The following is a 22,936-nucleotide window of genomic DNA, read 5'->3' on the forward strand; positions in this document are numbered from 1 at the left end:
TGTCCTATATGTTAGTTGCTCAGTCGCCCAACTCTTTGAGACCCCATGAACAATGGCCCACCAGGCTCCTCTGTCCATGGGATTCTCCGGGCAAGAATACTGAGTGGGTTGCCATGCCCTCCTCCAGGGGATCTTCCAAACCAGGGATCAAACCAGGGTCTCCTGCATTGCAGGTAGATTCTTTAACGTGTACTTCAGTCCTGTACACAAGCCTTTCAGAGATTCGTTTTTTTCCAATATTTTTATGAGATTCGTTTTTATGACCATAAAGGCACAATGATATTTACTTTGAACTTTCTTTGGGATCTCCCAGGCCCAGTAATGATCACAGCTTATTAAAGAGTAGTCCCTTGTAGTTTGCAAAGGTGTGTGGGGTGGGTTTTTTTTTTATCACATCTTTTAAAAGTCCAATATTTTAAAGTTATTTTGGCGCTTTTCTTTTTTCCCCCACACCACGAAGCTTGTGGGACCTTAGTTTCCTGACCAGGAATTGAACCTGGGCTCTCAGCAGTGATTTTGCCAAGTCTTAACCACTGGACTGTCAGGAAATTCCCCAAAGGTCTAATTTTTATTACTAATAATGACTTACCTGGATAGAGTACCAGCTGTGTTTATAAGCATTAGGTAATCGTGGGTGGACATGAGTTTGAGCAAACTCTGGGATACAGTCAAGGACAGGGAAGCCTGGCGTGCTGCAGTCCACGGTGTTGCAAAGAGCTGGACATGAGTGACCGACTGAGCAACAACAAATGAGTGAGTGAAGGAATGCTCTCAAAGCCTGAGCAGAGGAGACGTGGAGCGAGGCTACAAGCAGTCCCTAAAGCAAAGGCAGCCCTGAGTCTCCCTGTTACACAGTCAGGGCGGCCAGGACTCTGCCCTGAATCATGATGGTGGCAGCCAGGGCCTGGCAAGGGGCCCTGCTCTTCGCAAGAAGTCCTGGCACTGCTGCTTCCTGCAGTAGCTTCTGAAAAAAGAGAAAGTTGGTGCCACCTAGCGGTAAAGAACAGGGACCACAGAGGAAGGCTAGGGAAATTCTTAACACAAAACAGGTATTTTATTTGGGGTGGGGTGTGGTGTCAGGGTGGTGGTGGTTGTGAGAAGGTATTATTAAAATAATATCTGCCTTTTTAAAGTAAATTTTTGTTAAGATAATTGTATGCTCACGAGCAGTTGTAAGAAATAATACAGAAAGATCTTTCATACCCTTTCCCCAATTTCCCCCAATGGTTAGATCTTGCAAAACAAAGATCAATGGAATAGAAATGAGAGTCCAGAAATAAATCCATACATTTGTGGTCAATTGTTTTGTGACAAAAGTGCCAACACAAGTCAATGGGAGAAATAACGATCTTCAACAAATGGTGCTGGGACATCTGGATGGTCGCGTGCAAAAGAATGAGGTTGGACCCCTCATAAGGTGTATGAGTCTTACACCTTATACACAAGCTAACTCAAAATGGGTCAAAGACCTAATTGCAAGAGGTAAAACTATAAAATTCTTAAAAGACAACATATGCGTAAATCTTCATGACCTTGGATCAAGCAATGATTTCTTATATATAAGAAAGACAGTAAAAACGTAAGCAACAGCAACAAATGAATAAATTGGATCTCATCACAGTAAAAATTTTTGTGCTTTCAAGTACACTATAAAGACAGTGAAAAGACAACCCACAGAATGAAAGAATTTGTCAGTCATATACCTGGTAAGAGTCTAACTAGGGTTATAAAGAACTCATAAGTCTATGATAAAAAGATAGACTTAAAAACGAGATTTAAAAACTCAACTTAAAAATGGACAAGGTATTTGAATAGACATTTTTTCAAAGAAGATGTATAAACAGCCAAAAGTACCTGAAATGATGCTCAACATCATTAACCATCAGGGAAATGCAAGTAAAAACCACAGTGAGATACCAGTTCACATTCACTAAGGTGACTATTAATAAAAAAGATAGTAAGTGTTAGTGAGGATGTGGAGAAATTGAAACCTTTAATACATTGCTGGTGGGAAAATACAGGGGAGCAGATGCTTTGGAAACCAGGCAGTTAGGGAAAATGTTACAGTTGTTCCACAGTATTTGTACTCAAGAGAAATGGAAACATATGTCACACAAAGACTTGTACAGAAACCTTCACAGCAGCATTATGGAGGAGCCAAAAAGTGCAAACAACCCAAGTGTTCACTAACTGGTAAAAATTAAATAAACAAAATGTATATGTGTGTGTATCCCTAAATGGACTATTATTCAGCAACAAAAAAGAATGAAGTATTGATTCATGCTATGACATGAACCTTGAAAATATTATGCTAAGAAGCCAGACACACAAAAGGCCACATGTTGTATGATTCTATTTACATGAAATATCCAGACATGCAAATCCACAGAAACAGAAACGAGAGTAATGGTTGGGAGGAAGGGAATGAGAAATGGAGAATGACTGCTAATGGAGATCGATTTCTTTTAGGGATGATGAGAATGTTCTGGAATTAGTGGTAATGGAGGCACAATTTTTTAAAATATATTACAACCCATCAAATTGTACACTTACAGAAGAGTGAATTGTTTTTTTTTTTTAATGTTTATGTTTATTTATTTTGCTGTGTGACTCTTAGCTGCAGCATGCAGGATCTTCCATCTTCACTGCAGCATGCAGTCTTTTAGTTGCAGTGTTCGAATTCCTAGCTTCAGCACATGGGCTCTAGTTCCCTGATCAGGGATCAAATCTGGGCCCCCTGCACTGGGAGCTGGGAGTCTTGGCCACTGGACCACCACGGAAGTCCCAAAAGAATGAATTTTAAGGCATGAGGATTATATCTAAATTTTTTAAAACTAGCAAAATTATTAATTAATAAATAACAAATTAAAAAAAGAGAGAGAGAATACCACAACCAGGATAACATTGATATTGGTTCAATCTACAAATCTTACTCAGATTTCCCTAATGTCCCCTGTACTTCCCCATACACTGTGTTTCTATAGAGGATTTAGCAAGTATGCAAAGAATGTACATTACTGTTTAAAGCAGTAAAACTGTCACAATTATATACGACCTCATACTCAGAGTTGGAGTCACAACCCACGATTCTCATTGTAAAAATGAGGTGTTATAAAATTTACCCTTGGTATATAATTCCATAGAATTAATATCATAACATAAAAGGGTATTTTATATTTGTTTGCACTTTACTCAACATAACTTATCTGGCTTTCACGGTCTTAACCCAACAATGCAAATCTCTGGGGTTCTTTCCTGGTTTTTAACGAAGAGGCGTACTTATTTCAACTGAATTAAGAAGATTTTACAGTCTGTTTCTCCCTGTCAATGTCTCATTTTAAGAAGTTGGGATTACTGACTCCTAAGCCATCGGAAATATCCCTTTATATAGGGATGCGCAATCTTTCATCCGATGGATGGACCATAATTCCGTTAACCATCCCCTTATCGCTGGATGTTTAGGATGTTTCCATGTTTCCAATTTTCTTGCGGCAAACTACTGCAGCGAGCAACTTAATTTCTTCTGGATGATTTCCTCCTGGCAAGGGGTGGAGTTACTGGTTAAAGACTTTGAGCATCTGACTCCTGACTTATTTCCCGACGGCGCAAGCCCCACGGCCCGGGCTCCCCGCGGCCCCCGACTGCGGCCCCAGCCTCCGCAGAGCCAGCCCCCGCGGGCGCGGCCTCGCGCTTCCCCCGTCCCCGCGCCCGCGGGCCACGCCCCCGCCGCCCCTGCGGCCCCGCCGGCGCCCGGACTCACCTGGGCTCCCGCCCTCTGGCCCGCGCGCGTCCTCGCCTCGGCCTCGCGGTGTCCTCCCGGCTCCGCGGGGGTGGCCCTGGGCGACGCCTGTCTCCCCTCCGCGCCTGCCCGCCCCCAGCGCCCGGCGGCGCCTGCAGCGGGCGCTCGGCTCGTGCCCGCGGGTTTAAAGGGCCGGCGGCCGCAGCCGCGCCGGCCTGCAGTCCCTTGTGACAGGTCCCCTCCAGTGAGCCGCGCCCGCGACATTGCTGGCGCGCCGGGAGCGGCCGTGAGGCGGCCGGGCTGAGGCGAGCGGCAGGAGTCCGGTCGCGCAGCCGCGTGCAGAGCGCCTACTGTGTGCCGGGTGTCCGGCGCGGGGAATGAGACGGTCGCCGCGGCAGTGAGAGTGTGACCGGGGTCGGGGGCGCCTCCCGCGGGCGGGGAAGGCCGGCGGGGAGCGGCTGACGGGGGCGAAGCCGGCGGGCCTCCCGGGGGGCTGATCAGACCAGGGGCACTGGGAAGCGCGCGGGCCAGCGGGCCACACTCGGCCTCGCCTCCGAAACGCCCGCTGAGACGCCCGCCGGGAGCCAGCGGGGCGGGGGCGCCGGCACTGACAGGAGGGCGTGGGGCTGGGAGGCGGAGGTCCGCCTGCCCGGAGCCGGGACGGGGTTAACGCCTGACGCGGCGGCGCGGCCCGGCTGTGCGCCTGCGCCGAGGGCGCAGCGCGCCTGCGCACAGTGCCGGGCGACGTGGCCGGCCGGAAGTGGGCAGTGCGGAACCGCCGCCGCCGGCCGCTGCGTCCATCCGTGGCTGCAGCTTGGCTCCCGCAGGGACATCGCCATGCTGAAGAAATTCGACAAGAAGGACGAGGAATCGGGTGAGAGGGCCGAGGCCTCGGGGGAGGCCAGACGCCCGCGCTAGCCCTCCGCGCCCTCCCTTGGAGGCCTCCTACCGGACCTCCGTCAGGATGCGAGGCCCCGGGAGGCCCCGGGGACTTGGGCGAAGGTGCGGCGCCCATCGGCGGCCGGCCCCGGAGAGCCCGAGCGGGCTCTGCTGCCCCTTACCCGGCAGCTCGGGCCGCGATTCGCTGGGTGACCTTGAGCGGGTCTGCGCCTCCGGGCCTCTGCTTCCCCGCCTGTCAGCGGAGGGGGCCAGGCCCGGTGGTCCTCTGGGGATTCGCCGGGGCTGCGCCCGTGCTGGGGCGTCCTAGTCGGTGGTGCCCGGATCGGTGGTTGAGAACCCTGACTCCGATTCATTTATCCGGCATACGTATCCAGCGCCCGGTGCATGCCAGGTTGCACTGCTCCCAGACTCTGCAGCAGAGCTAGTGAGACGCGCTCGTGAGCAAGCTAGAAATATAAGACTGGTCGCAGCGGAGTGGAGGCAATAGACATCAGTCACATAGGTGTGTCATTAATTTCGAGTGTGACTTCTGCTATGTGCAGAAACCACAGTCACTGGAGATGGTGGTTCCTCACGCAGTAGGAGCTCGGTTAGGTACCAGTTGCATAAATGAATGAAAGATATGACACTCTAAGAGGCACACGAGGACTGTACCAGGGCTGCTGGGTGACTGCGAGTTCGTGGTTTGGGGTCAGGGGAGCTCCCTGGAGGTGGGTGGCTGGGCCTATTGGCAGCCGGTAGAGCTCTGAGTGCCGTTGAGAGGAGTTGGAGTTTGAGTCTCCGGGCCATCGGGATGTCTTTCTCCATTGTCTACATCTGGGAGAGTTTTGAAATTCAGGGTCACAACCTGTGCTCAGCCCCTTCTCTTCTCTCACGGAAGGTGGAAGCTCCAACCCGTTCCAGCACCTCGAGAAGAGTGCGGTGCTGCAGGAGGCAAGTGTCATTTGCTCCCCTAGGTCTTCCGTGGAGAATGTTCACAGTCAGTGTGATCAAAACGCTAGCACATTCAGAGCGCTGGTTTATAGGACATTAGGGGAGGAATCTGTTCGTGGAAAGACGGGGAATTCATCATGCTGATCCTTTTCTTCGTCTTTGTTTCTCCTTCCATTTAATTAATAAGCTTTTGAGGGCTTCTCTGGTGGTCCAGTGGGTAGGGCTCTGCGCTTGCACTGCAGGGGACACTGGCTCCAGCCTTGTTTGCGGAACTAAGATCCTGCATGCAGGCCACGCAGTGTGGCTCCCCCCACCCCCCAAAAAAGAGCCTTTACTACATATTCATTAGTCTCTAAGTTAGCACATCTCCAGGTAATATCTAGGGAGGATTTCAGGAGTTGCTAATAGATGAATTTTTAAAAAAGGAAATCAAAGCTCCTTCCATGTGAAAATAAAGTAGGACAAGTGTATTTCTTTACCTTGAGCCTTCTCAGATCTCTGATGTGCTTGAGGATAGTCATGGAAGGGAAATAAACTCAGCCAGAAGGTAAATATCCTTGGTCGCTTCTTCTCAGGCCCGTGTGTTTAACGAAACACCCATCAACCCTCGGAAATGTGCCCACATCCTCACCAAGATCCTTTACCTCATAAACCAGGTAACAGGGTGAGGCTTGGGGGTCTGGAAAACGGTACTGGGGTGTACTGGGGGCAGGGGCACAGCCCCTGGGTGGTGGCAGCCAGCGGCCCATCTCTGGGTGCCCTCAGGGTCCCGCTCTGAGGTGTCATCCTTGATACAGCCTCTGCGGGTCTGAGGCTCCGACCTGGGCTGCCTTAGCAGGAAGAGCTTTCCGGCCTTTCTGTCCCGAGCTGAGGCTTCTTTCTGAACTGAAACAGGGGGAGCACCTGGGGACCACGGAAGCGACCGAGGCCTTCTTTGCCATGACCAAACTCTTTCAGTCCAATGACGTAAGTGCCGCCACCCCGGCCCTCCTCTGGGTGGTGGGAGGGCCCCCGTGCGTGGCTGCCCGTGTCAGGCCGAGCCAGGGGTCACAGGGCTTTTCGCCTCTCCTGCCCAGCCCACCCTCCGTCGGATGTGCTACTTGACCATCAAGGAGATGTCCTGCATCGCAGAGGACGTCATCATCGTGACCAGCAGGCGAGTCCCGGGCCCCTGATGGCCGCACCCACGCCGAGCCCGTCTTCTCTCCCGTCTTCTCCCGAGCTCCTGCCCCTCAGTCCCCATGGGTCGCGTGTTGCCGGTGCCATCACCGCCTCTCCTCTCCACTCCCCCTCCCCTTCAGTTACTCTGCCCAGCCACGGCAGCCTCCAGGGTGGGCGGTTCCGCTTGTGATTCTCTGGTCTGGACTTAGGCACAAGCCTTCTCTTCCCTGCTTCCTCTTGGTCCGCTGAGGCGGCCTGAAGCTTCCACAGCGACTCCAGCTCTTCCCAGGAGAGCCTGGGAAGAAGCGACCGGGACGGGGGGTGGTGGGGTGCACGAAGGCCACAGGCAGACTGGCCCACGGAGGACGTGCTCAGGAAGCGTTCGGCTCTGGCGTCATCCCTGGGCTCCACTCTCGTACTTCTTGACGCGGTTTGGGGGGCTGCTACACACGCATGTGTAGGTTCACTTAGAGAACGTGGCAGACACGGCGTCTGCAGCCCCAGAGCTTCCAGGGAGGTAACCCCACAGACAGGCATTAGGGGGGCGTGGCGGCTGTGAGAGCAGGCCAGGAGGGCTGCCGGCTTGAATCTGGGTCAGGAAAGACCTCCTGGAACTGGGGGGGTGGAGTCCTGCGGGGCGAGGTGGGCAGAGCAGGACAGAGGTGGGGTGGGTGGGGCGCAGCTGCCAGGATCTGGGGGGAGTCCGGGGAGTTCCCCACAAGCACTCAACAGGGCCGGCGGCAGGAAGCCCTGCCCAGGAAGGTTGCCGTCGGAGCAGGGCAGTGACCCGGGCTGTGTGGAGTTTCACGGAGACCGCTTGATGAAGGGTTAAGAGCCCAGAGCGGACACCCGTCAGGAGACGGGCCTGCTGACCCGGGTGGGGTGAGTGGGGCGTGGGAGCAGGCCCGCCCCTGCGTGAGACCCACGCCTTGTCCCCGCAGCCTGACCAAGGACATGACCGGCAAGGAGGACAGCTACCGGGGCCCGGCCGTGCGCGCCCTCTGCCAGATCACCGACGTGAGTGCCCCGCCCTGGGGAGGGGCGCGGGGCCCCGGGGCTCACGCCTGCCCCCTCCTGCGGTCCTCACTGCTCACGCTTGCGCCCCCACAGAGCACCATGCTGCAGGCCATCGAGCGCTACATGAAGCAGGCCATCGTGGACAAGGTGCCCAGCGTCTCCAGCTCCGCCCTTGTGTCTTCGCTGGTGTGTAGCCTCGGCCGGGACCCGGGCTAGGGCTGGGGCTGGGGCTGGTCGGGAGACTGAGGAAGCATCAAAGATGGCTTTAAAGGAACGCCAAAGCTGTGTGGCCCCAGTTCTGAGAGTCCCACCCCTGCTCGGTGAAAAGCGCCCGGGGGACCCTGGGTGGGTTGAGGGCCGGGTTGGCGGCCTTGACCTGTGCCCTGGGGCGACAGGTCTTGGGGACTTGAGCCCGGCAGGAAGTCTGCCGGGGCAGGGGGGCGAGGGTGGGAGCTGGGCCGAGCCTGCACCCTCCCGGGGGCCCGACGGCGGGGCGCCCTGCCCGCCCCGCTCAGCACGCGCTGTGCCCCGCAGCACCTGCTCAAGTGCAGCTTCGACGTGGTCAAGCGCTGGGTGAATGAGGCCCAGGAGGCAGCGTCCAGTGACAACATCATGGTCCAGGTGAGCCGTGGACGTGGCAGGGATGCTGAAAGTGCTCAGGCGCTGGCCAGCGGGATGGACTTCCACCACGGAGGTCCTGGCGGCCCCTGGCTGAAGCAGTCTTTAACCCTTTACTCGTGGTGGGGAGGCTTGGGGGTTTGGGGAAAAGAATCTAGGGCACCTCTTGCAGGGGGAGTTGGCTTACAGACATGATGGACTCATGCTAAAATATTTGATAGTTTTGATAACCAGCGAGTATTGCTTTGGGTGTGCGATGCCATCTGCCTGTTTCCTGGTGAGGGTTCAGTGGGAGCCTCTGCCCTCCTGCCGAGACCTGCAGGCCCCCCATGTGGACATCTGTTCCCTCCCCCGCCCTGTGTCTTAGTGCTTGGTCTCGTTTCCAGGGCCCGCTCTGGCCCTTCAAACCCTCCAGGATCACAGGGACTTCTTCCCACGTAGAAAGCCCTGAGCACCGCCGTAGTAACGACTTTGGAGGGCAGAGTGGACGGGGATGGTCTGTTTGCCTCCCCTCCCCCTGCTGGCTTTGCAGCAGCAGCCATGCATCCTGGGGCGGGCCGGGGCCCAGGGTCTGCTGTGAGGGCGCCAATCTGCATGGCCCCTGACGACATGTGTCCTCAAACCAGGCCGACTCTGGCTTCCCCTTTCTGGCCGGAGACACCTGGTCTCCAGTTCCTCCATCTGGGTGGCACCTGGCGGGGTCGGGGAAGGAGACCTGCAGAGTCCCAGGTGGCTTGGCCGGCGTGGCCCACACCTGGGCTCTGGAAGCGCCCATGGTGCCCACTCCAGAGGCGAGGAGTGGCCGCGAGGCCTCAGGCCTCACTCGCCCTGCTCTGTGCCCGCCCCGCCCCCCCAGTACCACGCGCTGGGGCTTCTGTACCACGTGCGGAAGAACGACCGCCTGGCCGTCAGCAAGATGATCAGCAAGTTCACGCGGCACGGCCTCAAGTCCCCTTTCGCTTACTGCATGATGATCCGCGTGGCCAGCCGGCAGCTGGAGGACGAGGACGGCAGGTAGCGGCACCGCGCCCTGCCGCGCGCCCCCCCCAGCCCTCGCCCGGCCCCCAGGCGGCCCCCCAGCGTTCTCTTGCTGCCTATTTCGTTGCAGCCGCGACAGCCCGCTGTTCGACTTCATCGAGAGCTGCCTGCGCAACAAGCACGAGATGGTGGTGTACGAGGCTGCCTCGGCCATCGTCAACCTGCCCGGGTGCAGCGCCAAGGAGCTGGCCCCCGCCGTCTCAGGTGCCCAGGCCCCGCCCCCCGCCGGCTCAGCTGCCCAGGCCCCGCCCCCCTGCCAGCCCCCTGCAGCTGGGTCTCCCGGGGTGAGGCCCTGCCTGGCCTTGGGCAGGTGCGCGCTCCTCGTGGGGTGGCCGTGCTGGTTGGGGAATAGCTGAGCGGGGGATTTGGGTCTGAACAGTCTCCGAGCCCTTGCCCCCCAACTGTGCCCCGTGCCCTGTCCCTGCCCCTCCCGGGGGCCCCTGGGTTTCCTGGCTGCCGCACAGGGGGCAGCCCTTCACCGGCGTCTGTCTCCTCACAGTGCTCCAGCTTTTCTGCAGCTCCCCCAAGGCTGCCCTCCGTTACGCTGCGGTTCGCACCCTCAACAAGGTGAGTTCGCGGTGGAGGGAGTGGGGCCGGCCTTCCGACAGGGCTGGGGGAGGGGGCCTGGGCCCAGGGGACCTGTCTGGTCCCCCACGGCAGGAGGTGCAGCCCTGGCTGGTCTCTGTCCCCCAGGTGCTGGCGTGAGCCCACCTGAAGGGCCGGCAGAACGGCAGGAGGCCTTCTATGACCCGTCCCTGTCCTCATCTCTCTGCTCCCGGACAGGTGGCCATGAAGCACCCGTCTGCGGTGACAGCCTGTAACCTGGACCTGGAGAACCTGGTGACGGACTCGAACCGCAGCATCGCCACGCTGGCCATCACCACCCTGCTCAAGACGGGCAGTGAGGGCAGCATCGACCGCCTCATGAAGCAGATCTCCTCCTTCATGTCCGAGATCTCGGACGAGTTCAAGGTCCACAGTCTGTGCCCGGAGCGGGGTGGGCCGGGGGGCGGAACGGGGACCTTGCTGGTGGAGATGTGCCAGGCACTGCATCCAGCCTTTGTCAGCAAGGCTGGGAGCTTCCAGGCTGGCCGGTTAGGCCCTTTAGCGTTTCTGTGGGCGCTGTGTCCTGTGCTGGGCAGAGTCCGGAGAGAGGGGAGCAGTACACGCTCCGTCTTGCCCTCAGAGCTCGCTTTTTGGGGTGGGAAGGTGGAAGCCGACACCAGTGTGGATGGGATCAGTCCACACACTGGTGCAGTGGGGAAACCCTCGGGGTAGCAGTTCCCGGGGGAGGCGCCCAGGAAGGACCTGGGAAGGGCCAGCAGGAGCACTTGTGCGCTTGCCTTGGGGTCTGAGTAGAAGAGCAGCCTGGGGGGACTCGCAGTGTGGATCGGGGCCTTGGACCACTGTGCTCGCTGCCCTGCCCAGGGGGTCGGGGCTGCAGGCTCCCCGAGGGGGACGAAGGTGCCCTCGTCCCCTGGTCTCTGCCCAGCCTCACCCAAGGCGGGCCTTTGCTGGCCCTGGGCACTGAAGGAGCCGCCCGCGGGGCCGGGCTGCAGCTCACGCCTGTCTCTGGCACAGGTGGTGGTCGTGCAGGCCATCAGCGCGCTGTGTCAGAAGTACCCCCGCAAGCACGCCGTGCTCATGAACTTCCTGTTCTCCATGCTGCGGGAAGAGGTAAGAGCGGGTGGCCAGGCTGCTGGCTCCCGGGCGGGCGGGCCTGGATCCACCTGTTAGCTGGCTGGCTTCCCTTTCGGCTCCCCGTGCGCAGGCCGTGCAAACACGCCCCAGTCACTGTGGCTACAGTCGTAACTGACGACGTGCCACCCTGGCCGTAAAGACCCAGCAGATGCCCCGAGGTGATGCTTAAGCAGAAGATGGCTCACGGTCTGTCTGGTGTCATCTGGTATAGAAATATTCTAACCATTGCAGTTTTTCATAGAAAAATTTTCTCCCAGAAAGATCGGTCCCTGATGCCGAAAAGGTTGGAGACCACTGTCATAAAATAGATATGACACAGAATTCATCGAGGGCTTCCCCGGTAAAGAATCTGCCTCTGATGAAGGAGCCCTGGATTTGATCCCTGGGTTGGGAAGATCCCCTGGAGAAGGGAAAGGCTACCCACTCCAGTATTCTTGGGCTTCCCTGGTGGCTCAGCTGGTAAAGAATCCATTTGCAATGCGGGAGACGTGGATTCGATCCCTGGGTTGGGAAGATCCCCTGGAGAAGGGAAAGGCTACCCACTCCAGTATTCTGGCTTGGAGAATCCCACAGATTGTATAGTCCATGGGGTCGCAAAGACTAAGTGACTTTCACACCAGAGTTCATCACTTTAACTGTTTGTAAGTCTATATTGTTCAATATTGTTAAATACCTTCATATAGGAGTGCAGTTAATCTCCAGAACTTTCTCATCCTGCAAAACTGAACTCTGTTCCCATTTAACGATAATCCCCTACTCGACACCCCTCCAGCCTCTACACCACCCATTCTGCCTTTGTCTCAAAGGTGGGAAGAGAATCAAGTCTCAGATGTTTCTATTAAAGCATCTGCGGTTCAGCCTGAGCCTTTGGTTTTTACACAAAAGGGAGGTGGTGGCGGGGGAGCCAGGCCCTCGCCTGCAGGCTCCGGCTGGGCCGCGGGGCCAGGCTGCAGCTGGGCTCCGCAGAGCCAGCTGGGGCTCAGTTCCCTGTCGCGCTGGCCCGCAGGGTGGCTTCGAGTACAAGCGGGCCATCGTGGACTGCATCATCAGCATCATCGAGGAGAACGCGGAGAGCAAGGAGACGGGGCTGTCCCACCTGTGCGAGTTCATCGAGGACTGCGAGTTCACCGTGCTGGCCACGCGCATCCTGCACCTGCTGGGCCAGGAGGGGCCCAGGACCAGCAACCCCTCCAAGTACATCCGCTTCATCTACAACCGCGTGGTGCTGGAGCACGCAGAGGTCCGCGCAGGTGCGCCGGGGCGGGCTGCGCCGGGGCGGGGCTCCCAGCTGCCGGAGGACGGCCCAGGGGCGGAGGACGGCCCAGGGGCGTGGGCGTCGCTCGGTGAACCTCAGCAGTTTTCCTGTTTCACTGTGTGTAGTCGTTTTCTTTTCTCCTTTTTTCACCTCTCTCCTTTCTTTCTTCGTGGTGTTTAGGTTTTTCTTTTTAACAATAGCTTTCTTGAGATATAATTCACCTAGCATACTCTCTTAAATAAGAGTGTGCGCTTCCATATACAGCCATCCTAGTCTTCACTTTATTTTGACTTACTGCCGTTTCCCGCTCGCGCCTGCTCTGGACAGACGCTCCCCAAGCAGCGGTTACTTCCTCAGTTGTAGTTCATTTTCTCTCACTTACGGTCAGGTAAGGCTTCGCTGCACCTGAGGCCGTTAGGATACAGAAATTGAGGACAGGTCTCGCGGCCCCTTTGCAGTTCTAGCTGAGAAGGGCTGCTGGGCCCGAGGACAGGGCCGCCTCCCCCGGGAGGAGCGAGGCCTGGACGCTGCTTGTCATGGGGTGTCGGGTTGGGCCTGCGGCTCGGGGCCGCTGAGATGCGGCTGGCACGCCCCGAGCCCTGATGCTCATGAGTCGTGTTTGCCTCGTGCACGCAGGCGCCGTGAGTGCTCTGGCCAAGTTCGGGGCGCAGAACGAAGAGATGCTGCCCAGTATCCTGGTGCTGCTGAAGAGGTGCGTGTGGCGTCCCCGCGGCCGGCGGCTGCTCCTCTCTGTAGCTGGAAAGGGGAGGAAAGATGCGCAGCTGTTGATTGTAGGAAACTGGAAACAGCAAAGCGTGACGCTGTGCGCACAAAAGCCCTGCGCCTGGCTGTCGCCGTGGTGGTCTCTGTTTTAAAAACAGCTTTATTGGGAGAGAACTCGCAGCCCACACAGTGTCCCGTCTTCAGTGCATGACACAGCGGGTTTGTTACATTCAGAGTTGTTTACCCATCACCCCCATCTAAGTCGAGAATTTTTCTCTTTACCGCGCTGTGCGGCTTCTGGGATCTTAGTTCCCTGACCGGGGATCAAACCTGGACTCTCTGCAGTGGAAGCGCAGAGTCCTAGCCACTGGACCACCAGGGAATTCTCAAAAGGACTTTTACCACCCAGAGAAGCCCTGTTAGCGAGCAGCCCCCGCGAGCCCCGCCCCCGCCCCCGGCTCCGGGCCTGCCTGCCCGGACCTGCCCTACGACCGCCGGCCTTCAGCGTGTCCTCTCACGTGTGCGGCTCCTTCACGGGTTTCCAGGCTTCGCCCGTGCTGTCACCCATGCCAGCGCTTCCTGCCTTCCTATGGGCAGGTGCCCCTGCGTGGCGTGAAGGGCCCTCGTTTGATAACCCGTTCAGTCGGTAGGCGTTTGGCCCGCTCCCGGCCTGCGGCCGGCGCGAACGTCCTTGCACGAGTCCGTGTGACGTGCCTTCAGCTCTCTCGGGTGTGCGCCCAGGAGCGGACCTGCGGAGTCGCGTTCCAGTCCTTGGTGACGTGTGCCGCAGGAGACAGGCGCGCGGCTCCCTCCCTGCGCGGGCTCTGGGCGAGGGTCCCAGGAGAGTGAATCCCGCCGCCCCTGTGCCTCCGACACCCGGGCGCCACATCTGGTGGTGCGGGCGCCGCAGCCCTGCCGCCTTGCCCTGCGCCCTGCTGGAGCCCCGCAGCGCCGCCTGCGCCCCGCGGCCGCGTCAGGAGCGCCCTGTGTTCTGGCCACAGGTGTGTGATGGACGACGACAACGAGGTCAGAGACCGGGCCACCTTCTATCTCAACGTCCTGGAGCAGAAGCAGAAGGCCCTCAACGCAGGCTATATCCTGAACGGTGAGCCCTCCCCGCCGGCCACCGCCCTAGCTCCCTCCCCGAGCTGCGGCCTTCCCGGGCGGGGCGCCCGCGGCTGGACTCCCCTGGCAACTGCAGGGCGCCTCTGTCAGCTCAGGAGAGGGGGGCCCGAGGGTGGGAGCAGCCCAGAGAGCTGACCTCCACGTGCCGAGGCCTGCCCCTCTATCCAAGCCCCTTCCTGCGCCCGTCTGCTCTTCGCAGCAGTCCTGCAGAGCAGGGTGTCCTGAGAAGTGGGGGCTCGGCGGCTGCGGTGGTGTTCCCAGGGTCCTACAGCCGTGACCCCCGGACCCGCGTCTCGCTCTGGCCTCTAGGTCTGACGGTGTCCATCCCGGGCCTGGAGAGGGCGCTGCAGCAGTACACTCTGGAGCCGTCGGAGAAGCCCTTTGACCTCAAGTCTGTGCCCCTGGCCACCGCGCCCATGGCGGAGCAGAGGACAGGTGAGGCGGCACACCTGTGTCCTTCAGCGGCCCTTGGCTCTAGGCCTCCTCTGGAGGGTCTGCCTTGCCCGCAAGGCCACCACAGCTGCCCAGGGTGGAAGGGGCCATGCTGGGCGGAGGGAATTAGCCCGCCTGCCTCTGGCCCTGGGGGAGGAAGCCACCTGCACACAGACAGTCGCATGCTGTCTCCCGTGCTCCGAACGTCACACTGGGGGGTGGAAATTACACTTCCCGAGTAACAGCGCTGAGGTCGACGTGCCTGGCCGTCTCTGAGCGTGGGTCATCACGCGTGCTTGTTCTGCAGAGAGCACCCCAGTCACCGCCGCCAAGCAGCCCGAGAAGGTGGCCGCCTCCCGGCAGGAGATCTTCCAGGGTGAGTGAGGGGGCTCACGGGGCTCGCGGGCCACGGCTGGGGTGGCGGCTCTTCCCCCAGGAGCCGAGCTCAGGTCTCCCCTGCGTGCTGGCTCTGAGAGTGTTCAGACAGCATGCTTGACCCTCAGGTGGAGGTTGTCGCATCTATTTGGTATCTGAGGATTTGGATGTTCAGAGAGACTCGGTGATTTGCCCAGTTTGCACAGCACCAAGGGGAGGGCGGCCAGAATTAAAGACCAGCTCCAGCTGGCCCAGAGCTGCCCAGGCCTTGTTCTGAGCGCTGCAGGCCCTGGGCCCAGTCGGTTCAGAGCGTCTGACACCTCTCAGCAGAGTCGAGGACACGACGCAGGCCCGTGTCTCGGCTCCATTTCTGCCCCGTCCACGTTGTCTGGCAGGGTTTGGTGAGGAGTCCGTCTGTCCCCCTGCTCCTGCATTTCTAAGGGGAGAGGCTGTGTGTCTAGTTGGCAGACCACATTGTCCACTAGATCCCTGCCTTCGAGGCCCAGCACTTGCCTCTAATCCTGGGTGACCGCCACGCCGACTCCCCGACTTGTCTCCTGTCGTCCTGCGTGCTCTGCATGGCTTCTGTCTTCTCTGTTTTCTGTCCATCACTGCCTGCCTTCCTCATAGCAGGCTCCCGATAACTGTTGGATTCATTTCGAGTCCACCTTTTCCATTCCACTCCTGAACCTGTCTTCCACCAACACGCCGTCTCTCAGATGTGGCTGAACCAGGACCCTGAGCTGGCAGGCGTCGCTCTCACTGCAGGTTTTCCCTGTGTGTTCCTTCCCTCTTGCTGTTGGCAGAGATCAGCACGAACTTAGTGGTTTCACTCAACGCTGCTTCACCTCTTGTCCTGAGGTCTGAGTTCAGCCTCTTTATGGGGGGAAGAGCAGAATAATAATACTGCCTGCCTTCTCCCCCTGTCCCCAAAATCCTGCTAAGTGTAGGGCAGCATATCCTACTGCCTCGGGCAGAGTTCTTTTCCACGTGGAGGTCAGTGTAACCGGGAAAACCAGCGACGGATCTTGACTGGTGGTCCTCAGACATGGGTGTGCGTCAGTCACGAGGGGAAGCTTGCTTGAGATGCAGGATGGGGGCTCTTGCTTCAGTCTCTGACGGGCAGGTCTGGGGAGGCCTGAGGATCTGCACTGTTGCCGTGCCCGCGCCCCCAGGTGTTTCTGGCGCGGTGACTCCTGAGCACAGCTCGGGGAGCACTGCCAGCTGCTCAGTGCCCAGTTCTCCCAGGCACGCGAAGCTGGCCTGCACCAGACGCCCGCCGGCCTCTCTGAGCTGGGCTTTCTGTAACACTCAGAATCTGCTCCCCTCTCCTCTGGGGCTACTTGTCCTGACAGCCACGTGTCTGAGAGCTGCCTGTCCTGCCTGGTTCAGTGGCCAGCAGCGCGATCGTCTCCTCCTTGTCTTTCCCCGCCTCCCTCTTCTGAGCACCCTTGCTGAGCTTCTGAGCTTGAGGGGGCCTCTGGATGGATGAGGCCTGGCCGTGGGCCTGACGTCCATGGTTGATCTGGTGTCCCGTGTGGGATGGCGGGGAGGCAGCTTCATGGAGTGGCACCAGCCGAGCATCGTGAGGGAAGGGGTGTCGGGAATCGGGTGTGAGCTCTTCAGTCGGGGAGCCCTGAGGGCCCGCAGCCTGAGGCCTGATCAGAGACCTCGCTGAGCCGCCGGGTGAACGCGCTGCCTGTGGGTTTCAGAGCAGCTGGCGGCCGTGCCCGAGTTCCAGGGGCTGGGGCCCCTCTTCAAGTCCTCACCTGAGCCCGTGGCCCTCACTGAGTCGGAGACGGAGTACGTCATCCGCTGTACGAAGCACACCTTCACTGAGCACATGGTCTTCCAGGTGAGCCGGGGGCCTCCCAGGGGGCCGGGCGCCCCCACTGAGCACATGGTCTTCCAGGCGAGCCGGGGGCCTCCCGGGGGGCCGGGCGCCCCCACTGAGCACATGGTCTTCCAGGCGAGCCGGGGGCCTCCCGGGGGGCCGGGCGCCCCCAGCCGAGTGGCTGGAGCCCAGCTCGATGCCAGCCCTGCCTCCCGCTGCTGTGTGTTGAGTCCTTGACTCAGGGCCTGTGTGGCTCCCACGTGCCAAATGGAGATGGGGGGCCTGGGCAGGGGGCCTGGGTCAGAAGTCGGGGTGGCCGTGGGGTGAAAGGCGGGGTTCCCGACGCCGCCTCTGCAGCTCGGGCCCCCCCGCCCCCCGGCTCAGCATCTCAGCCCCTCTGCTCCTGGTCCAGTTTGACTGCACGAACACCCTCAACGACCAGACCCTGGAGAACGTCACGGTGCAGATGGAGCCCACGGAGGCCTACGAGGTGCTGGGCTACGTGCCCGCCCGCAGCCTGCCCTACAACCAGCCCGGGACCTGCTACACGCTGGTGGCCCTGCCCAAGGAAGACCTCACGGCGGGTGAGCCCCCGGCCTCCTGGGAGCCCCTGGGTCGGGTGCGGGCGGGGCGGCCTGTGCGCCAGCTGTCCGTCTCCGGTCAGAGCTTCAGCTCCTCGAGGTCGGTCCAGAGAGGAAGGCCGGCCTGCCCTGGGGCTTGGCACACAGCAGCCCGTTTCCTCCTCACACACCCTTCGGGGCAGCACTGCTGCCTGTCCGAGAGGGTACCCGAGATCGGGGTAAACAGCATGCCTGAATTCACGAGGCTGGTGAGAGGCCGAGCCCGGGTCCTCAGGCAGGATTCTGTCTTGACTGTGAAGCAGCCAGAGAGGCACACACAGGACCGTCCAAGTCCACGCCTCCCAAAGAAGCGGGCTTTCCAGGCCTGGGGTGGTGGGCCCGGACGGCACGTGGACGTGGCCGCCCTGAAGCCTCTCTGCCCGCCTTGCTCCTCTTTCCTCGTGAGGGCAGCTCCTCAGGGTGCAAGCGGGCGCTCCTGCCTCCCCACGGCCCTGCCCTCGGTCCCGACTCGTGGGCAGGCTGTGGCCACCCGCCCGCAGAGCGCCTGCCCTGACGGCGCGCCTTCCCTCCCGCAGTGGCCTGCACGTTCAGCTGCATGATGAAGTTCACCGTCAAGGACTGCGACCCCACCACCGGGGAGGCGGATGAGGAGGGCTACGAGGATGAGTACGTGGTAAGCGGCAGGCGGGGCCGCGGGGACGAGGAGGGCCGCGAGGATGAGTACGTGGTAAGCGGCAGGCGGGGCCCGCGGGGCTCACGGCCAGTCTGCACGCGTGTGCTCGCTGGTTTCCATTTAGCCATCGTGCAAGAACTTTTGTTTTTAACTTAAAAAAGAAATACATTGGGGAATTCGTGTAGCTCTATGGCTGATTCATACCAATGTATGACAAAACCCACTGAAAAATAAAAAAATAAATTAAAAAAAAAAAAAAAAAGAAATACATGTTCAAGTGTAACAAGAAAACCTGGGAAATACAAAAACAAAGTACACACAGACAGGAAAACGTTCACCGTAGTCCTTGGGAATGGCTGGGGGGAGAGGAATCTTATGACTGAGGTTATTATGTACGTTACAGATCTTGTTGGGTTCACTTAGAACCGGGGTATAATTTCCCCTCAGTACAAATACTTCATAAACACAATTTTTACTGATTTTAAAATACTCTCTTTTGTTGATATATCCTAATTCACTTCAGTTTGTATTCCGTTAACATTGGGCATTTGTGATTCCAAGTTCTACTATTTTTAAGCGCTACATTAAACACCCCTTTCAGTATAAATTTGTATCTGTGTTTCAGATCTATCTTCTTGGGACTAGAAGTAGAATAATTTAAAAAAGAATTTTTTTAAACAATTTTTTCCTATAAGTAGGATAATTGGGTCAAAGACTCAGGACAGTTTTAAGGCTTGTTGGTTCATGCTGTCAGTTGCTTTCTGGAGAAGCGGGGTCAGTTTGTATCTGCTGGCAAGCCTCTGATGCAGTGAGGTGGCCCTTCCGGCTCCAGCTCGCGGGCTAGCCTAGAACCGAGGGCAGGGTCATTCTCGCTTTGTCCAGGGCCCTGTGGCTCCATGCCATCTGAGTGCAGACCCGGATAGGCAGCCTGGGACGGAGACTGCCAGAGCCCTCGTGGCCAGAGGGGCAGCCGCTGGAACACAGCCGATGGGCATGTGTGTCCTCCCGGGCCCACGGCAGAGCCAGCAGTGAGCTAAGCCACGGACAGGAGGCTGCGTATGAGGCCCGGCTTCTGCCACAGGGGCTGTGTCTGACCTGGGAACACCCTTCCCGCGCACGGGAGCAGGGGCTCAGCGGAGAGCTGCTGGCGAACGAGTGGGTGGGCGTCCAGAGCGGCCCGACCGAGTCACAGGGGGCGGACTCTGAGCAGCCCCCGCCCCCCGCCCCGTCCACTCAGGCACTGGCGGCTTCGGAGGGTGCTCTCTCACAGCCGACACCCCGAGAGAGGACGGCGGGCCCTCCACATCTGTGGGTTCTGCCTCCACGCATCCAACCGACGGATGCAAATAATCAGAGTGGGTTCCAGAAAATTCCCAGAAGCACAACTTAAGCTTGTTACACAAGGCAACTGTTTGCATAGTGTTTGCACTGTATTTACAGGTGTTTCTGTAACATTTACGTCGTATCAGGTATTATAAATTATTGAGAGGTAGCGCAGAGTGTAAGGAAAACGTGTGTAGTTTAAACACAGATACGGCACTGCTTTACATAAAGGACTGGCGCCTCCAGGAGTTCGGTGTCTGAGGGCGCGTCCCGCTGAGGGGCCACCACCCGGCCGTGAGCAGCTGAGGACAGGCCGCTGGTCCGGTGGGGCGCGGCACTCGGAGCCTGCACGGCAGGAGGGGGTGGGTAGGCAGAGCGCAGCAGAGGCTCTCGGCCGCCTGTCCCTGGAGCTGTAACTCAGGCCCCCCTGTCTCCCCCAGCTGGAGGATCTGGAAGTCACGATAGCGGATCACATCCAGAAGGTCATGAAGGTAAACTTCGAGGCAGCCTGGGACGAGGTGGGGGATGAGTTTGAGAAGGAGGAAACATTCACCTTGTCTACCATCAAGACCCTCGAAGGTAAGCGCTGGGGGTGCCGGTTCTGGTTTGCCTGCCTTTCAAGACCCTTGGCCACTGTCCCCGCCCCCATCCCCCAAAGATCCAGGACACACAGTTCAGATACATAAAATAATAATAAAGAGTCGCTCAGTTGTGTCCGACTCTTTACGACCCCGTGAATGAGAGTCCATGGAATTCTCCAGATCAGAATACTGGAGTGGGTAGCCTTTCCCTTCTCCAGTGGGTCTTCCCAACCCAGGGATCAGACCTAGGTCTCCCACATTGCAGGTGGATTCTTTACCAGCTGAGCCACCAGGGGAAGTTCAGATGCTGCTTCATTAAAAGCTGTGCACAGTGGGATTTGGGGCTGGGGGAGTGGTGATGGCTCAAAGCGGAGGTGGGATAAGTGGGTTAATAACTCCGGGACTTCTCCCTGCAGAGGCTGTGGGCAACATCGTCAGGTTCTTAGGAATGCACCCTTGTGAGCGGTCTGACAAAGTGCCGGACAACAAGAATACGCACACGCTGCTGCTGGCCGGTAAGTGGCCTTTGTCGTGGGAAGGGCCTGGGTGCCGCTGGGGGGCCCGGGCATCCAGAGCCCGCAGCGCCGAACATCACAAGGTGTAAGAAGACCTGCCGGAGGCGTCTTCCCCCAGCGCCTGCTGCCAGTGTCTCAGTGTCCCTTCCCACGGGCAGCCAGTGAGCCACTGCGCGGGCCACCACGCGCCTCCCTGTGACCACAGGACGTGAGAGCTAGCACACACACTGCCCTTCGCAGGCGCAAACATTTGTGTACAGATGGTGGGTGCGTTGCTCTGCACTTGGGTTTTCACTTGACAGTACATCTTGAAGAGCTTCCTCTTTTCTTTTTTTAACAACATGAAATTTACCAGTGTAACAACTTTTAGGTGTTCAGTTCAGAGGCATTAAGTACATTCCCGCTGTGTTGCAGCCATCACCACCATCCACCTCCAGAACTTTCTCGTCATCCCAGACTGAGTTTTCATAGTTTCTTGTGGCTGACCACTCTCTCACAGAACCGGTACATGTACTGATGAACACCTGGATTGTTCTCGTGTTCTGCTATTACAGACCATGCTGCAAGGAATAATCCCGTACATACGTGTACACTTAGGCACTTTACTTTGGATGTGTGCACTCGGGTATTTGTAGGGTAAGATTCTCAAGGCTTTACCAGGTCAAAGTGCACTTTTCATCTCAGTAAATATTTCCAGTTGCCTGCCATAGGAATAGTATGCCTTCTCTCCCACACTTCCCACCAAACAGCGTGTTCTCAATCTGTATGGTCTTTGCCAGGCGTCTTAATGGTGTCTCGTGTGGTTTCACTTTACATTTCTTGTATACTCAGTGACATTCAGCATCTCCTCAAATGCAGAGTGCCATTTGCATTCCATTTCCTGTGAATCGTTTTCATATCCTTTGACATGAAACATTGTATGTAGTTTTGTTTATATCATATATATTTTCCCACTGGGTTGGTTATTCTTTTCTAATAGGAATGGGATTTTTAAGCACTTCTGGAAATTTTCAAACTTAAACACACGGAACCCCCATGTACTCCTCCAACTGTAGCAATGAGCATCTCTACCCAGATGCGTTCTCCACCCCCAGATTATTTTAGAGCAAACTCCATATATAGACATTTAATATGTAAATGTTTCTGATCCGTTGGTTCTCCAGAAGCTAATGATCCAATACGCTTATCGCACCTGAAACAATGAACGAAGGGAAATTCTTTTTTCTGAGTGTTTATAAACAGTTAGGAAGTGGCTCTGCTTCAGTGCCCTGCTCACAGCTGACCGCACCCAAGCCCACAGCGAGGCAGCTCCGTCCCCTGGGTTTGCAGACAGCTGCACTGCAATTTTGCCACCGTGGGGCTGTCCCTCGCTCTTTGTGCTTTGATGCGGTCAGGACATGTGAGAGCCTTGGTGATGTCAGACAGAACCATACATGTCCAGTAATTCATCTGGGTCGGCAGCAGCGTGACGTGACGTGACGTGCAGGCTGACCTCTGCTGAGGTCACTGATGATGCTGCAGCACAGAGAGGTGCAGTGACGTGCCCAGAGCCTCCCGCAGCTCCCGTCTCCCCCCAGAGCTGCCTCTGCCCGCTGTGGCACGCTCCCCGCAGCCCGCGCTGGCCTTACGTGCCTGCCTTCTCCCCCTTGCAGGTGTGTTCCGGGGCGGCCATGACATTCTGGTGCGCTCCCGGCTGCTGCTGTTGGACACGGTCACTATGCAGGTGACAGCCAGAAGTTCGGAGGAGCTGCCCGTGGACATCGTCTTGGCGTCTGTGGGCTAAGAGGCCAGCTTGCATCGGACCACGTCCTCCCCTTTCCCCGAACACTACGCAAGAGTTGCGCCTTCCTCCTGAACCCAGTGGAAGCTCCTTTCCAAGCCTGTGTGTTGAAAAGCAATTAGGAATCACTGAGGGTTTTTTGTTGTATTTTTTGTTTTCTTAAATTGACCCCCTGCCGCAAATCCCCCTGCTGACAGTGACTCTCTAAACCTGGCATGGTTTTAGCTCATCCTAGAACTTGCTGCCTTGCCTGCCAGGGAAGGGGCATTGCAGATGAATAAAGTGCTTGCACCACCTGAGTTTATCCCCTTCGGAACCGTCATCTTATCCCTACAAATAAATCAGAATGTATTTATTGAATGACTGCTACTTCTGCAGATTCGAGCTTAGGGGTCCGGCTTCCCTGCCACTGTACCTACAGGAGGCAGGACCCTCACACGGGCCTCCACCCCGGCCCCCCACCCGGGAGCAGGAGCAGCACGGGTTTGCTGAGGGGATGACAGCAGCGGGCGGGCAAAGCCACCCTCCTGTAGGAGATCAGTGAGGTCTGCGGGTCTGGGTGGGTCACCAGGCCTAGTGCTGGGTCTGAGGTGGGAGCACTCCTGCTGCTGGAGGAACAGCCCCACGGAGCA

At 57.8% G+C, this 22,936-nt stretch overlaps 2 protein-coding genes across 3 annotated transcripts in view; one reads left to right on the forward strand and one right to left on the reverse strand.

Annotated features, from left to right (window-relative positions):
- Window positions 1-3,779, reverse strand: part of CNBP (CCHC-type zinc finger nucleic acid binding protein) — a 60,767-nt gene extending 56,988 nt beyond the window's left edge. Inside the window, exon 1 of the mRNA XM_065934021.1 lies at window positions 3,761-3,779. The gene's annotated coding sequence lies outside the window, so the exon portion shown is untranslated. The remainder of the gene's footprint in view (window positions 1-3,760) is intronic.
- A 599-nt stretch (window positions 3,780-4,378) lies between these two features.
- COPG1 (COPI coat complex subunit gamma 1) lies at window positions 4,379-22,659 on the forward strand. 2 transcript variants are annotated; one of them, XM_065934016.1, is made up of 24 exons: window positions 4,379-4,613; window positions 5,520-5,572; window positions 6,148-6,228; window positions 6,467-6,538; window positions 6,649-6,728; window positions 7,675-7,750; window positions 7,844-7,936; window positions 8,285-8,371; window positions 9,225-9,382; window positions 9,477-9,610; window positions 9,906-9,973; window positions 10,190-10,378; window positions 10,988-11,083; window positions 12,114-12,357; window positions 12,999-13,074; window positions 14,087-14,190; window positions 14,520-14,645; window positions 14,950-15,018; window positions 16,730-16,872; window positions 17,264-17,435; window positions 18,008-18,159; window positions 19,869-20,007; window positions 20,426-20,524; window positions 22,177-22,659. In XM_065934016.1, exons 1-24 carry the CDS (start codon window positions 4,577-4,579, stop codon window positions 22,305-22,307), a joined length of 2,679 nt encoding a protein of 892 aa, XP_065790088.1. In that variant the 5' UTR covers window positions 4,379-4,576; the 3' UTR covers window positions 22,308-22,659. The 2 variants fall into 2 exon arrangements, with proteins under 2 accessions (XP_065790088.1, XP_065790089.1); XM_065934017.1 differs by having other exon boundaries at window positions 18,008-18,105.
- The last annotated feature ends 277 nt before the right edge of the window (window positions 22,660-22,936 follow it).

This window comes from Muntiacus reevesi, chromosome 4 (genome assembly GCF_963930625.1).
Source record: "Muntiacus reevesi chromosome 4, mMunRee1.1, whole genome shotgun sequence".
In the NCBI taxonomy this organism is placed as follows: domain Eukaryota; kingdom Metazoa; phylum Chordata; class Mammalia; order Artiodactyla; family Cervidae; genus Muntiacus; species Muntiacus reevesi.

Coding starts and splice junctions, on each gene's coding strand:
- COPG1 (XM_065934016.1), top strand. CDS start 4,577: ATGCTGAAGAAATTCGACAAGAAGGACGAGGAATCGG. Junction 11,084..12,113: donor TCTCCATGCTGCGGGAAGAG/GTAAGAGCGGGT, acceptor GCTGGCCCGCAG/GGTGGCTTCGAGTACAAGCG. Junction 13,075..14,086: donor ATCCTGGTGCTGCTGAAGAG/GTGCGTGTGGCG, acceptor TTCTGGCCACAG/GTGTGTGATGGACGACGACA.